Here is a 16760-nt window from a genome sequence, read left to right as displayed (position 1 = left end):
CAATGTGGAATTTAGTCAGCCATGTAATTGAAAGAAGAAAACTTGCCAACTACAGTATGTGTTCCAATGTCCACAAACATTTGGTGGTTTACAGTGTTTATTATTTTTAGTATAACTTCCATTTTAGCCATCGCGAGAGTTGGCGGAGCAAACTCTGAACCAGGTCAGGAAATTCAAAAAGCATCTTAAGGACATTCTGATTCAGGAGTTGTTGCTAATTGGGGGAATTCCCGCTAAAGACCAGATCGATCGGCTGATGAATGGCGTAGAGATTGTCTGCGGCACCCCAGGACGCATGGATGATCTCATGTCGACAGGAAAGTTACTCCTCAACAACGTGCGCTTCTTTGTGCTGGATGAAGCGGTAAGTTGCCTCATCATCCCCTTTCCAGGTTATTCAATTGGTGTGGCGTGATATCCATTAGACAATCGGTGCAAATAGCAAAAGGTCAGCTTATCACATACTAATTACAATACAAGGTTGATTGCTGAAAAAGTATTTCAAAACTACTATTTTTGGCAAGTTTTGTTGATTCTACCACTTGGGATATTTTATGGCTGGCAGCTTTGATGTTATTGAGTTCTTTCTTACGGCAACAGCATTTAAAAAATTTAATATGTCCACACAAATACAAATTTCTGGAAGCAGGTTCAGGATAAGTTTTGAAGAGAATGTGTCTTTCTCGATCAATTTTCAGGATGGCTTGCTCTCTCAAGGCAATGGTGACCTCATTAACCGCATCCATGCACAGATACCCAAGGTGACAAATGATGGCAAGCGATTACAGATGGTTGTATGTTCTGCAACACTGCACAACTTTGATGTCAAGAAAATGGCGGTATGTTCTTTTGCATTTTTTGCCAGTATTTTTGTTCTATACGGATGGTATTGGAGTCGATTTTACCGGTGGAATTTGTATTTCCATAGCATGGTAAAATGTGAAACCTAACCTGTCCTTGAATTTGTCGTCGAGCATGGTAACCTTCGTCCTTTTCCCGTATATTATGAATGTATCTGTATGATTTCAGGAACGCCTTATGTATTTTCCCACTTGGATAGATCTGAAAGGCCAGGACAGTGTCCCCGAAACCGTTCATCATTGTGTAAGTTTATTTTAAAGACTTTGCTTGGAACTTCCTAACCAAATGAAGCTAGTTTTATGCCACAGAAAGCACACTTAGATGTAAGAAAGACATGGAAACCTTAGGTCATAAGATGGTTTTCCGAAGAGACTTAGTGAAAAAAAATGCCATCATTTCAAATGTTTCGACTTGCCTCATCTTAGACTGGCATTCAAGTGAATCCTATTTCTTCAGGTGTGCATGATTGACCCAAATAAGGACATGTCTTGGATGAGTATGCAGCGCCACGTCACGACAGATGGCGTCCATGAGAAGGATCGTATCGATGCAAGGAACTTAACCCCAGGTAGGACCATCATCCGCAATTGGCTTATTTGAACCCTGAATAGTAACATGTGTCAATACGACCAGTGATTATCGTTTCTATGAGTGAGAAAAAGATTGCTTGTCTGCGGGGAAAACCAGGGAGTCATGCAGACCAATGGTGTGAATGTCCTCCGAGTAATACTTTTACCACTTTGTGGATTTTGGGTGAGATCTGGTGTTTTTCAGTTTTGCAAAATGGAGTAACTTTTGTTTCACCTTACTCTAAAAACTCTATTACTAACTCTACAATTGCCTCCCCACAAAAATAAGATCTGTAAGAGCCTACCTTGGTCTGGCACCAAGCTTGCTTCAGTTGAACATACCACATTCTCTTTGGGTGGTTGTTTCCTCTGCGACTGCTTGTGGCCAAATGCCCACAGTACAGGGCAGCTCACAGTACAGGGCAGCTCACAGGTCTAATGCCCATATGCATGTAACCATTGTTCTAGTACTATCTACTACTAGCTAGTTATGTGATTACTGAGCTAATTGACCCTGGTCAGTTTCACCAGTGACATATACCTACATTGTCAATGGGGCTCACAATGGGGCTCACAATGGGGGTTTAATTACGACTACTGATCAATCAGAAACAATAATTTTTTTCATAACTGCTAAAAAGTCTTGCCATTTCAAAAAACCCTCTATAAAATCAAGTAGGAGGTAGTCCAATATAAGGGTCTGACCTCAAACAAATTGTACAATTTTTTGCTCTAACTTGTTGATTTGATCCCAAGTCTACTAAAATTGAAGCAGGAGAACTCTCCCAAAGCAGCAACTTTTGTGAATGTCAATTGCAATATCAATGGCGTCCTATTACAAATTTAAGTACGCATGTCAATGGTTATGAAAGTGCCAAATGCGGAAATTTTTTTGCGACAGGCAACTGCAGGGTTAAGTATCTTGCTCAAGGAGAATGAGTCAGCTGGGATTCTGCCGGTAGTGGAACCCATGACCGTCAGTTTATAAACCTGGGGCCCTGACCATCACCTGATATCCTACAAGTGAGAATTATCAAAATCAATCATTATTCTCAATATTTTTCTACCTGGCCAAGTTATATTTGCAATATTCAGTCAAAACATTCATATTTTATTGACACCACTTGTTACTTGATGGATGAGGACATAATCAGTTGAGTATTTATCAGCGTTTTGTGATGTCTTGTTTATCATTTTGACGTTTAATAAATCAGATTTGTATAGACCATCTGTCATGACAGCCAAAACAGAATTCTTTGGCTACATTGGAATATGACAGGTTTATGATCAACCCTTAAGTGATGAAGGAAAATAATTTAGTATTTACTTGAGTACAGGAAATTAAGACATTTTAACTTATTCAATGGTAGTGCAGTGCAGCCTCTCTATTAAGGACACTAGTTTTGGTCCCAAATTAGTTGTCTCCATTCAATCTGATCCCTTTTATTAGGACGCCTCATAAGCGATCTCACGTGTTGACTGTTGTTATTTGTTTTTTTATTCAATTTCCGACAGAGGCACTGATGGTTGTGATTGTATCTAAGAATAAAATGGGTCTTTACTGAATGCCGTCTTTGTGATCCCTATACATGCAGTATACATGTATGTGATGAAAATAGCCTGATGACTGAGTCGCTAATGATGGCTGAGCTGTTACTTGATGAAGGTCATGCTTGCCGTCTAACACTGCTCAAGTGCCCACATTTGAAGTAAATGGCCACTGTTTCCATTGACTACCGTCAATTACCAGGAGATAACGAGGAGGCAGATATTGATATTCAGAGTGGTGATCAACTGTCACCTAATTATTAGTCAGACTTCAATTCACACTGCAGACATTGTAAGGATGTGACAGACTGATAGAGTTCAGAATTATTTTGTCACTGCAGTTTTCATAAGTAGTGTGATTGCTTGGTTACAGAGATAAAACTCACCCTCAGTTTTTTTTACACTGTAGATCATGCGTTGCCATTGGCAGAGTCTACCCTGCTGGCCTTTAATTTAAAACTGAAAATTGTCGCATCCAGTTTTCATCAACTGCCAGCTTAACTCTGGACATGAAGATGCCCTGAGGGGTTTTAGGTACTCTTGATTAAATGATCCTCTCTCTAGCAATTCCTTCCGGGTGAAAAATCAATTTCTAGGGAACTTGTCGTGGTGTATCGATCGCCTTAACAGGATTAAAACAGCAAGTTTCATGAATGGCCTCAGGCGAAGTATATTTTGTAGTCTTGTCTTGGTCGTCTCTAAATGTAAAATGTAAAAGAAAAACTAAATTGATTTTGATACATTTCATTTTTTTGCAAAGTTTTATGACTTGTGATGGCAAATGTTGCTGAAAAGCCAATGGGATTATTTTGAAGGCTAAGCAGGGTGAAAAATTCAGAAAGAGAGGTTGTCGCACCATCAAAAATGAAGAAAAAACACCCAATCATGCTCATCCTGGCAAAGCTGCAGACAAGCCATATTTTTGTGGAGATAACGATTAAATGGTAAACCTTCAAAATTCGATTTCATGAAATTTAATATGGTGCAACTGGTGGCATGTTCAGTTCTTCACATGCCATTTGGACAAAACATTTGTACTCTACTTTTTAAATTTTTGTTTACCTTCTAACTTTTGTACACAGATTTGAAATTTGCAACTTGGTGTATTTTTTTTCTTTAAAAATGTATTCAGAGGTGGCCTTTATTCATAGTCACTTAATGGAAATATGTCATTTTGATACCATGATTACCGAACGATTTCACTCCAACAGTTTCCTGTACCACGCTGATTGTAAACATGTCATCCATTGAGTAGTGTGGTCGACACAGATGGGTCAAAAACTGATAAGCCACAGTGTTGCTTGAAATATCATGAAGGGTACCCTTGATCAGTTTCATTTCTGTATCATTGAATCTTTTTTAAAGTGACCTCCTCACGGTCCCAGCGATAACTTTTTCTTGTGATTGCTTGCAGTCACTGTTTGTTTTTCCCACCAGTGCCTTAAGATATTTTAATAACTTCTTTGATATTTTCTTGCACATGTTTTTTTAGCTCTCATATTTGACCAAGTTCTCGATGACTGAAGCAGTTAGAAATAGCTGAGATCGACTGGGAAGCTTCTTTAAAAAATCTTTGGGAAAATGTGGATATCATTTTAGTATTAGCTAAAGGTGTATCCTTATCCTGTTTGCTTTTATATAAAATTATCAATAAAATATTTTTGAAAAATCCATTTTGATGCTTCACCGCTCTGGACCAAGAATACAGCATCTGTTATACAACTCGACAACTCTCCAAAATCTTGGTCAAATTTTTTCTGGATTTACAGCGGTGGATTGATGATGTGGTCAATGACCACTTCGTTAGCTGTCTCCATTGATGACGAATGAGCATGGTGTTGATCAGATGGTCATCATCCTCTTCATCTGCGGAAAGACAAATTGCATCGCGACGTGTGAAAACGATCATGTCCTATTGATCTGAGACCAATCAACACCATGTTTATGTGTCTGTTACCTTAGTTCAGGGCATATATAGATTAGTTAGCCTGTAGGTCTAAGACACCACTACTTGTTGGACTGTCTGGTATTAACTTGAGAAAGATGAATAATATGTCCTTGCAATTTCTCTTTTCAAACTAGCTCACAGATTGCTAAACGATATTTGCAAGGGCTGGCCAACCAATCAAGAAAAACCTAACGCATGTCGCATTCAGGCAATTTTTGTAAAGGTTCTGCCTCCTGCGATCCTGATCACACATGACATAAATTGCTCGTTTACATTAGCATCACAGGTGCCTGTAACAAGACTAAGTGGTCACTGCCACCGGCAGTCAGTAACAAACCCAGCCAATTCCAGTTCTACGGACCGATGAGATTTTTTTGTCATGCATCGAAGGCAATTACTGGTCCATGAGTTGTGAATCTTATGTGGTATTTAGATTATTTCTATTTACTTCCACCAGTGAGTCCCAAAAATGGTACACTTCCCTAGCTCCTTGAAAATTTTGGATTTGCCACGAAAAGATTCATATTTGATTACTATTACTGATTTTAAATTACACCCTCTATTACACCCGCTATTTGAAAGTAATTGCAACTTGATATTCAAGGCTGTCTAGATTAGGTTTAGTCATTTTTCATCTCACTTCATTAGTATGCATGGCTTACCTGAGAAATCGTCGGTATCTCATCTCGTTAATCGTAAAAACTTTGCAACCCCTGATAACATAATGCCATGTCATTGCCAGTGATGTCATTGTATTGGGGCATCAGAAAATTAGGGAAAATTCAAATTCCAATTTCGCTGTCCTGCCGGCTCAATTCAGCTCTGAAAGGCATGTGCACTTTAACATTTCATGTCCTTATTGAAATGAAGGTCCATGACTGATTAGTTTATAAGCCCAGATCGGAAGGAATATAAATCTTGTGGCACTGCAGTATTTCCTATTCCGTTATTTTATTGTTGCCTTGCTCAATCTATTGCTTATTTTGTCGGTTTAATCACCTCAGAATTGTTGAGAAGTGGCTTTTTGCATACGCAAGTAAACTAATGCGTCATTTGCCAGATATGCTATAGCCAGGCCAGAAATTGCCCAAAACAGCTAGAAGCTGTTCTTCATGTAAAAAAAACATTTCGAAACAGATAAAGAATTACTAGAAGTCACAATGTTACAGAAACACATGTGACAATTTTTTGCTGTGGACATAATTTGCCAAATTGAGTTTGCTCATGGCTTCAGAATTTGAGAATGGACCAATCATAGCTTTTCTGATAATTCTCTTTTATGCACTTGAGATCTGGTAATCAAATCAACGCCATCGGCACATGGATGCAAATCCTGTTTTCCACGCTTAATCTTGTTTTGGTCACAGTCTCGCTGCTCCGTCCATGCCAGGCAAGTAAATATAACGTCAGAGTTGTCGGTTTTTATTGCCAGTATGACACCCAACCAACTGTTGTCACTGTAGAGGAGCATCATAGCGGAAGCCTAGTTGTCAACACTGCTGGTCATCACACAATAGGTTTGATTCCAACTTGTTTACGGCACAGTTTCTTTCAATATTTGCCTTCAAAGGTTATATTATTGAAACACCCACGTTGAGCTTTTTAAAATTCCCATAAAATGTGTGGGCGATCATTTCAGGACATGAGATATGGTTTTACCACTTCCTTCCCCATCTGCTCCGAATAATATTTGAAACGGAATCCCAAGGGTTTCATATTTCATATTCCACTCAAAATGCTGATGTCCTATGATGGTTAGGGTTATATTTACTTGACAAGCATGGTTGGAATTTGTTTCTATTGACATTTTTATGGATGAAGGTGCCACCAAGTCAAAATGTAAATTTAAATTGGTCTATTGGTCCCTGTTTGGAAGGTCAAATTGATTGAACTGATGCGTCTGTCACTTTTGGTTTTACAATGCCATAGGTCAATGCCCAAATTAAAATTGCCACCATGTGTCAGTCCACTCAATTTATACTTTAAAACAGAGAACAGGCCAATTGAAATTTGACCAGGTGGTGTCCTTGAACGAGAAATTCCACAAAATATTGAATCCATCTGTGAACTTAAGTCCCTTATAATATCAGGCAATGCATAATGGTATTATGCATTAGCAGGTTACCTGGATGAGTCATACTGGCTGGAATTCGCTGTCGCTGTCCAAATAGAATGATTCAATCCAGTTTTCAAGATATGTTTCTTTTTTATGCTTGTCATAATTCCATCGCAACGCTATTTGTCTTAATTGGAAAACATTAGTTTGGGACGTGCTTCATTTCAGTCTGCAGTCTACAGGACAGATTAAAAATTGCTTAAATTGAATTAGAAAAAATTTAACCTATAATTCAGTGCTATTTGAGAATTGTGTAACTTCCTGTAACACTAAATCTGACCTACCCTGCCTATCGTCTCCCTTTAAACCCTTGTCGCTGCCTCTTATAAAAAATATGAATATTTCATTCTATTGAATCAACCAGCTCAGCATGATAGCTTTGCTTGCCCTAACAAACATGTTTGACCGTCCCTGTTATGACATCCTCCAAATCTCCTGACCCAGGCTGGAGGCGAGATGGCCATCATATTGGATTAGTCACAAATGAAGAGGTTTTCAATCAAGAATATTTCCCAGTTGACCGAGCTGGTGAAATTGTTTGTTGTCGGTGGCTTCTTCTGAATTGAAGATATGTCAAATAGTCACTATGGGGTTTGCGACACTTAGAACTTGGAATTCTTCTTCTTAGTCTTCTGTCTGTTTGACGTAGTGGTGAAAGTGTTTGGGGAACATCTATTTCTTTTCGAAATCCAAGGTCTCAGTTATATTAAATTGACATGCTCAGCTCAAGTTATAAATATTTGACACCTGATATTTCTATATTATGTATGTATGGTGCCCACTGTTCAATTTCCTAACAGCTAACTGGGTATAGACAATTTCATAAGGAATCAGCACTCCGGAATTTCTTGATTCCTCGAAGAAACACCACAGCAAAACATTTTCATAAGCTTCCAGCTTTTAAGGGTCATGGTCTTCCCCCATTTAAAAACAGAAATCAAGTAAATATTCACTTGGTAAATCACATGTAAGGTTTCTTTCTCATATGCAAGTCCTTAGAATTAGAAATTGGGACACAAGTGATCGATTGTGTGATGGGTCATGTTAAGCTAATTTTGAAAGTTGGGCAATACGCAATTAGTTCATGTCATATTCGTCCCATGTTCCACTCTCCTCATTAAGGCTGTGTTTCCTATGGTGTCGCTCGATTGCCTCTCTGGTCACACCCACGCCCCTCAGATGGATGAATGTTTCATTGGCAGGGATCGTCATTCAAATGATAAGATTGATACCTAATGGCTAATGCGTAGATTGGGAAGCATGCGGCAGTTTCACCCATGATCAATTTATTCATGTGGAATGGAGAATGCTAGAGAAATTTCACGGAACCTAGGTTTGCAGATTTTGAGTGGTTTTAAAATAGGGTGGGGATTTTGGTGTTGTAACATGTCCTTATTGAGTGACCTACATTTTAAAACTTATTCAAAAGAAGCATGTGTCCACTGAATTGTCAAACATCCCTAATTTGGGTTTTTTTGGCTGAAAAATCTTTAATTCTTAAATCTTTCTCCTTTCTCTCTCGTTTCAGGTAAGATTAGTCAGTCTGTTTTCAACAATGATGTGCGAAGTATTAAGTTCAACTGGATAACAACTAACTCGTCGTCCCTCGTTGTTGTCGTCGTCATTGCAATCATTTCTTCTCCCATGTGGTTTCTCATTCTACCCAGTTTAGTTTTTAGCTCAGCTGACAGAGCTGGTAAAATAACTATTCAGAGTGGCATCTGTCCTTCCATCCATCAGCTCAGCTGACAGAGCTGGTAAAATAACTATTCAGAGTGGCATTTGTCCTTCCATCCATCAGCTCAGCTGACAGAGCTGGTAAAATAACTATTCAGAGTGGCGTCTGTCCTTCCATCCATCAGCTGAGCTGACAGAACTGGTAAAATAACTATTCAGAGTGGCATTTGTCCTTCCATCCATCAGCTGAGCTGACAGAACTGGTAAAATAACTATTCAGAGTGGCATCTGTCCTTCCATCCATCAATTCAGCTGACAGAACTGGTAAAATAGCTATTCAGAGTGGCATCTGTCCTTCCATCCATCAGCTCAGCTGACAGAACTGGTAAAATAGCTATTCAGAGTGGCATCTGTCCTTCCATCCATCAGCTCAGCTGACAGAACTGGTAAAATAACTATTTAGAGTGACGTCTGTCCTTCCATCCATCAATTCAGCTGACAGAACTGGTAAAATAGCTATTCAGAGTGACGTCTGTCCTTCCATTCATCAATTCAGCTGACAGAACTGGTAAAATAGCTATTCAGAGTGGCATCTGTCCTTCCATCCATCAGCTCAGCTGACAGAACTGGTAAAATAGCTATTCAGAGTGGCATCTGTCCTTCCATCCATCAGCTCAGCTGACAGAACTGGTAAAATAACTATTTAGAGTGACGTCTGTCCTTCCATCCATCAATTCAGCTGACAGAGCTGGTAAAATAGCTATTCGGAGTGGCGCTGTCCTTCCATCCGTCAACATTTTGTAACCGTAAGACCTAGGCACTTCAAATCTGGCCATGAGGATGAACCGCTAAGGAAATTCCCCTGAGAGGAAATTTCGCACTGTTTGACTTAAATTCTTCTCACCAGGGGGCTAAAGATGTAAATTATTAAGAAATTTTTGTCCAAGAGCCGTTTTTCTTTGGGTATATATGCGTGATATAGGCATATCAATATGTTTACAAATTGAAGCGGAAAGAGACCTACCAGGTTCTTTCACGGGTCCTGCCGATCCTTTGTAATAGATTTTTAAAAATTCACGTATTTTGAGAAGTTAGACTGATTTTATTTGAAACTATTAATCAAGCTGACAAATGAAATATTACACATGGTAGCGATTCAAGTTTACCCTTTCAGATTTGGGTATTACTCCTCTCACCAGGCAAAACACAACACATAAGAAAGCTATGGAATTCCCATACATAAGTTTCTGAATGGAACTCTCTTGTCCCCATTCTGTGTTCATCAGATACATTTTCGTAGGTAGTGATAATGTGAAAGTAGGCTAATACGCTGATCATGCTAAGTTCACTTTAATTAAACAAGACTTGACCCTTACTGCACGCATAATAAAAATCCCACTTGTCTGTCTTCTTTTCCTCTACACTTCATAATCCTCAAGACAAAATAGATTTCACTTCGTCCCAAGCAACTTTTATATTTACCACTAAATCTAATTCCACTGCCAAATCATCACTACTTTGCAAACCTCCATTGCAGAATCTGATTTGGAGGTTTTAGCATTAGGGCCGTTTACACGACAAGCTGTACAACCACATTCTGATGCATTCGGATCTATTTTTGCATCCTGTAAATGGCCCTATGTAAATACTTAAAATAACCCCTACATGATATGCCATCATAGGAGAACCAATTTTGTAATCTCCACACTACTATCCATCATTAATCTCCATTGTCTTGCAGAGCAAACCTTTTGATTTATTTGTAGTTATTATAGTAGAAAAATGATATATTTACAAATGAATGTCACTTACACATTTAACCATACATATTGAATATCTGAATAAGTCCCCCTAGAAACCAGGGGGTAAAATATCATAACTTTTACATGTACATGTTCAGATTAAATTTAATAAAAGTCATAATACAGGATTCCAAGTACACTTCCATTCTGTTGTGAAAGAAAATTGGATGACATTGTTTATGCCTGCAACCTGTTTGTCTACTAACAAGTATAACCTTTTGATATAAAACTATCCAGCGAGTATGCTGGTGGAAGTCAACCACACCATATGCGGTCAAAGAGTTAACAGTTCCTTAGTGAATAATCATTTTAACAAAATATGTTATATACACATCAGAAGTAATGTTTTGTTAAACATGTTTAAGGTGAAAATTGATGATATTTAGACAGGTCTTTTTTTCCTTTCGCATGAAAATATTGTTCCAAATATGTGAGAAGCAAAGGATTCAGGTTTTCCTTTTAACAAAGCATTATTCCTGAATACAACGAAGTTGACATCACGTCATGATATTTTGCATTGCAAAAACATTGCTTCTGAATTACTTGAAAACAGATGTCACTACTAGTCAGGCACTGGCAACCACGTTAAACACTCCGCAAGACAAGATTGGTGTTGTCACCACTGATTTCTACCTGTTGACTCGTGACCATCACAATGGTTTTGTCTCCACTTCTTCCTGCCCGCAGACTCGCAACTTTCACAATGGTGTTGTCACCACTGATTTCTGTCTGCAGGCTTTTAATTTTCACAACGGTGTTGTCACTACTGATTCTTCCACCTCAATCTTAATGCCTTCCCCATTGATTTCAACCGTTGGTATCTCCTCCATTCCTCGACGATTTTTAGCACAGTTCTGACAGGACAAGCATTCCCAGATATCCTTCCGAAATGTTGGACAACATACAAACAAGCAAAGTCCAGTTATGGCATAGTTTAAGCATATGCAGACTTGTAATACAGCACGAGTAAGGTACACTGTAGCACGCACATCATTTAACTGTTTCTGTGACATAGGCATAGTGTACTCGCAAATGTTCATTATAGTTGCTGGACTGGCAAATAAAAAGTACGAAGAAGATATCACTAAAACTGCACGATTGAGTTCAGGCAGGATCCTTACTTCCCCACCACGTTGGAACATGGCAACTGATAGCAATAGGATGAAAATAAAGAGCAGAGAGAGTGGTATGTAGCTGTAGATGACACCCTGGACCCACGGCCACACACGCGTGTGAAAGTAATGATGGTTGATACCAACCCAGCAATTGTGGGCATTGCCGTGTTCAACTAAAACGTAGGTCCACATGGCATGAATGCTGACGCAGATTAGCCCTACAGTGATGAAAATAATGACAACTTTGGAACGGAAAACTGTACAGATGTGTGGGGCCCGATGTGGTGACCAGACCATCACAAAGCGATCGATTGTCATTGCCAGAACAAGCCATGTTGGGAAGTGCACACTGACGTTAAAGAGAAACTTCCAAACACGACATAACCAGTCTGCTAAGATTGTTATGCTCCGTAGTTTGCTTACATACGCTATCCATTCTGAAGAGCAGCCAATGAAAAGAGCTAAAGTATTGGCGACTGCTAACGTTAGGAGGTAAAACACTGTGGATTGTTGACGCCACGGCTTCCGACACAAGACGCCTATTGTCAAGATGTTTCCTATTGTGCCAAACGCCAGTATCACTGGCGGTGTATAGATATTAATGATGGCTGTTATCTCATCCAAGTTCGTGTCTGGCCAGATATTCTTTGTAACTGGCTCCTCTGCTACCGTTGTTGTTAAGATCGATGGTTTGGTTGGATTAATCGTCATGTTGGCCGACAGATTATCAATAGCTGACATGATGTGGGAAAAAGTTCATACAAATCATAGGTTTATTCAGTCGTGAACACAATGGAACTGGTTTCAAAAATTAGAACCATCGAATCTGTCAACAAACTGATGTGTTTTCATTCACTCTTGCTTTTCCAAATTTGAAAAATAACACAGTAGATGCTTGTATCCATATGTTCTTTAAGTGTACATTGATTCAATACGTTTGTTCAGCCTTTGTGGTCAATCTCCACTTGAATTGATATGTGTATTGAACATAGTTTTCCCGAGTATCCAATGTGTCGTAACATGAACTGTGATGAGTATAGTTGGAAATCGGAACCCAATCAATCACATAACCAACTACAATACCATATCTCAGTACTCCTGGCACTACGATACTATATTTCCTAACTCCTGGAACTGTAATACTAATAATCTCTGTGCTGGTCTCCTCCTATTATTCAACCACCGCTACCTGACACGGGGCTGTGTGACCCTTCCTATTAGCAAATATTCAGCAGACAGAGTCTATTTCAATCCTCCTTTGACCATGTGACGCGTGTCAAGAAGAGGGCTAATATCAGTCATTAGGTGATTTGTAGGTTGTCTTTGAGGCAGGATGACTGTCCTTACTAGGAAGCAAAGGATGTCATCATACAGTTTGTCTTTATCTTGTAAATTGCTTTCAAAACGTGATTGACAGTTTGTACCAGTGGCTTAGCTTAAGAAGCAGTTTGTGATTCATGGCAGTGAGCTGATTTTGGATTGTTATGCTCCGTATCCTCTTCCTCATTTGATGCAATTTCAGTTGCAATGTTTTAATGCTAAGATGTTGGGCCCAATTTGACCGTAATGTACTGTCTGTGTGTGACAGTGATAAGTTGGTGGTTTTAACTGTAATGGGTGAACGTTTATCGATAATGGTTTGCTCCTTTCCTTCAGTGAAAAAGTGATCTTTGCGAGAAGGCTCTGTAAAGAGCAAAGATATTCTCCTTTCCCATTAGCAGTAAGGTAATCCAGAATGTTGTGAGGTGTGGTTTATTATTGTCGTTCCTTTCGACAGAATCAGTGAAGTGATTGTTGTAACAATATTACCGCACAGTGCAGCATCGATGAAGCGATTATCTGCTAAATTGTTGATTGGATACTATTGGTTTGTCTTGTTTTTGTTACACTCCTCTCGTCTCGGATCCTGGTTATCTATCGAGGATGCACCTAATCCTTTCGGTCATAAAGATATCCAGTAGACCTGCTTGTTAAGCTGTCCTTGCGATATGTGCGACTGACTTAATGATAAAGAACGAAACGTGTTAAACCTATTGTTCAATACACTCATAACATCATAATAGCCTTTTGGCAGCATTTGCTATTGTCTTCATCATATCCTATCTTAGGTCTTTTAGAGAAGAGCTATCTCCTAATCCTTCTGTTGGAAGCTATTGAATGGTCATTCAGTTCTCAATGATTCTGCGATGAGCAGCTCGAGTCTGACCTTTAGATTCACAATCTGTATGTCATTGCTTTAAGCCTCAATTTGTCGAGTGACTTCCTCTCCTCTAATGTGCGCTCATGTCAGTTCGGCTTGGCAGTTCTGCAAATATATAGATAACAAAGGGTTAGTGATATGTGTTTGTGGTTGGGGGTGGGTGTTGATTGGAGGAAGGTTCTTTACTATTATGTTTTTGCTCAGGAGCTGGTGTAGGAAAAAAGGCAGTTTGTTGGTGTCGTGGGGGGAGCTGGTATAGCGCAATTTTGAGGTGCCATGATGCTTCCGTGATGGCCTCTCTGAGAATGTTTTTGCGACAGACGTCCTGACTGAATTTGCGTGATGTCATGTGCATGAAGTTGCTCGCCCCCATCAAGTTCTGCAATCTCGTGTAGAAATAACATCTATGTGTCCAGACTCTAGTTTGGTTTTGATATCTTATCGCCTTGACATATTATTGCAATTAAAATGTGATCCATTGAGTGATGTTAAACATTCTTTCAATGAAGAGTTAATTCTATGAAATCCCTTCAGCTGATGCAGGCGCATTGCTGGAAGCGTTTAAACTATTCATGGACCAATACATCAGCTTTAGTATTCACGTAAATCACTTTGCTCACAATCACACTAGATAACGGTAGTCCTAATGGATGTAATCTCTGCATCATTTTTGAAACCAGATCATTGGAGATTAATTTTTCAACCTGAGCGAAACTGTTAGGAACACTTTTCAAATCTAAGGAACCCATTATTTCTGGCCTACTTATCTGCAAAAACAAAAGTCAAAATTGCTGTTCCAGGTATATCAACACCACGGAAACCCGTAACTCATCACAGGCTTTACCTTTGCGGCTTCACAGCTTCAAAGGCGCACTCGATTCTCTCAAAAAAATTAACTTGAAAAAAGTTCTGTATAAAAATGCACTGAATATAAATTTAAGCAATGCTGTTGAGGAGACTGATAAACAAGTACTGTAAACATAATAATGCAAAGATTCATCTAATTTCATGTATATTGACTGGGCTACGCCAACAAGAGCCTCAAGAACGGCATAAGCCTTTTAAGCTTATATAATGGATTTCTGCTTTAAGGTTACAAGACGCTATCTGACATAAAGGGGTTAAGTCGATGTTTCTAACATGGCAAGCAAAGTACATTGTACACTGCCTTGTATTTAGCATCCTCTCCTCCCGGAGTAGCTATAAAGTCAATTGCACTGTAAAATACTATAAAATCATTCCCGTTGGGGCCATTAACTGAATGGAAAGAGGGTGATATATCACAGGCAAATAGATATATTCTCTCAGCTAATCTCTTTTCTATCACATTATCTCATATCATTTGATTTAAGCATCTGTGAGAGTGTTGGAATGTGAGACCGGGGAAATTGCAGAACGTTTTCAAAGTGATGGACTAAATCTTTATCCACAAGAATTTTGACACCCCTAATACAGACCTGTCCATGAGGAGGGAGATATGATGTAGGTATATTGTCGGTTGTTGGTTGGCCACCGCTCCCAACTACGAATACGACTTAATTTTTCTCCCTTTTGCACAGTCCAAATTTAAACGATCATATCTTCTTCTACAAGTTGAGGTGAATCTTGTACTAAGTTCATTTGAAGATGTCACAGGATGACCATAATTGAGTCTAAAAAGTGAGGCGGCCGGTTGTATAAATTTCATCACCCCTCTACTGTGCATCATTTACCCACTTGTTCACTTGGCACTCTTCCCTAGCCCAGTGTGACCATGCAACTGTTGATGGTGGTCATTAACGTAGATATATTCACGGCAGTGGCAAAATTCGCCGCCTCCCTTTCAGGAGATAAGCTATGGCCGTTTGCGAGAAGTCATGTTGAGTGATAGCGCTGACGTGTTCGGCTGCCGGAACAACAGAGATAATGTCAGAATAACACATGTCGTTCTGTTCAGCCATCTGGAAGCTGGAACATTGCAATGATTAGATAGACTTTTCCATTACAGCGGAGGATTTCAGCTTTTCGACCTTTGGGTATTGTTCATTGTTAATTCAGCCAGAAAAGGGTTGAAAACATTCGTTCGTCCTGGCATTCTGACTAGATGACATTTGGTTAACTAAAGTTTATTGAAATTTCGTCTAGAAGAATCAGTATCGAAAAACCTAACATGTCTTGATCTCTGAACAGGTAACTCTTCCACTGGCTTGGCAGCAACTCGTGGATTTTCAAATCCTTGGAAAAAGAAAAAAAGGGCCGCTACCATCATAATGTTTTATCCTGTTCACCTAGCATTTGTCTTTACATTCAACACAGTAAAATGTCTAAAAACTTTGCTTGTTGTGGAATTTGTAAAACAGTGAATTTCAACACTACTGTGTATTTTTTTCGAAACCTGTATGCCTATTGCTCATGACCTACAAACACAGACATTGTGTTGTTGGTTTTATTCGAATCACGGCTACCTTTCAACAGTCTCTCGACTCAACATCTATCAGATTGTAATAGAACTAAAGGCAAAAGGTACCTGCATATTGCATATTTGGCAAGCGAGTGAACAGTTTTGTAGCAAAACATGTTTGGCACTGGAAGAGTTAATGGTGTGTGGGAGAGAGGATCGAGACAGTGGGTTTCTGCATGTACCCTTTTAGGTTCAACGCTCGGTGTTTTCCTGAACGGTATCAGGTTAGATAGAAAGACTTAAACGAAACATTGGAGAAATGTGAGCTGATTGATTAAAGTGGGGGTTTCTTTTCTACTTTCTTCCCTTGGGAGAGGACAGTGGCCTTTAATGTGATGAGTAGCAGAGTCACAGTGGGTTGGTCTGATTGGGTAGTTTGCTTACATTAGATTCTAGAGTACGGTAGATTGACATATTCTGGAGTAGATTGATGCTTCTGCTTCAGGGCAGAAGTGTCCAGATATGTAAATGCCTATTCACGATA

At 39.2% G+C, this 16760-nt stretch overlaps 2 protein-coding genes across 6 annotated transcripts in view; one reads left to right on the top strand and one right to left on the bottom strand.

Annotated features, from left to right (window-relative positions):
* LOC135495412 (ATP-dependent RNA helicase DDX1-like) overlaps positions 1–16760 on the top strand; it is a 109715-nt gene that overhangs the window by 9159 nt on the left and 83796 nt on the right. For all 3 annotated transcript variants that reach the window (XM_064784019.1, XM_064784017.1, XM_064784018.1), the window contains exons 13-16: positions 128–364; positions 699–839; positions 1030–1104; positions 1318–1429. In XM_064784019.1, coding sequence (XP_064640089.1) covers positions 128–364; positions 699–839; positions 1030–1104; positions 1318–1429 — 565 coding nt within the window. The remainder of the gene's footprint in view (positions 1–127; positions 365–698; positions 840–1029; positions 1105–1317; positions 1430–16760) is intronic.
* Positions 9818–16760, bottom strand: part of LOC135495413 (C-C chemokine receptor type 1-like) — a 69440-nt gene continuing 62497 nt past the window's right edge. For all 3 annotated transcript variants that reach the window (XM_064784021.1, XM_064784020.1, XM_064784022.1), the window contains exon 2: positions 9818–13941. In XM_064784021.1, the coding sequence (XP_064640091.1) occupies positions 11268–12377 (1110 nt within the window). In that variant the 5' untranslated portion in view covers positions 12378–13941 and the 3' untranslated portion in view covers positions 9818–11267. The remainder of the gene's footprint in view (positions 13942–16760) is intronic.

The sequence above is a fragment of the Lineus longissimus genome, chromosome 11 (genome assembly GCF_910592395.1).
Source record: "Lineus longissimus chromosome 11, tnLinLong1.2, whole genome shotgun sequence".
Classification (NCBI taxonomy): Eukaryota; Metazoa; Nemertea; class Pilidiophora; order Heteronemertea; family Lineidae; genus Lineus; species Lineus longissimus.
The sequence above is the reverse complement of the archived record's forward strand: the minus strand, read 5'-3'. Positions and strand labels throughout refer to the sequence as shown.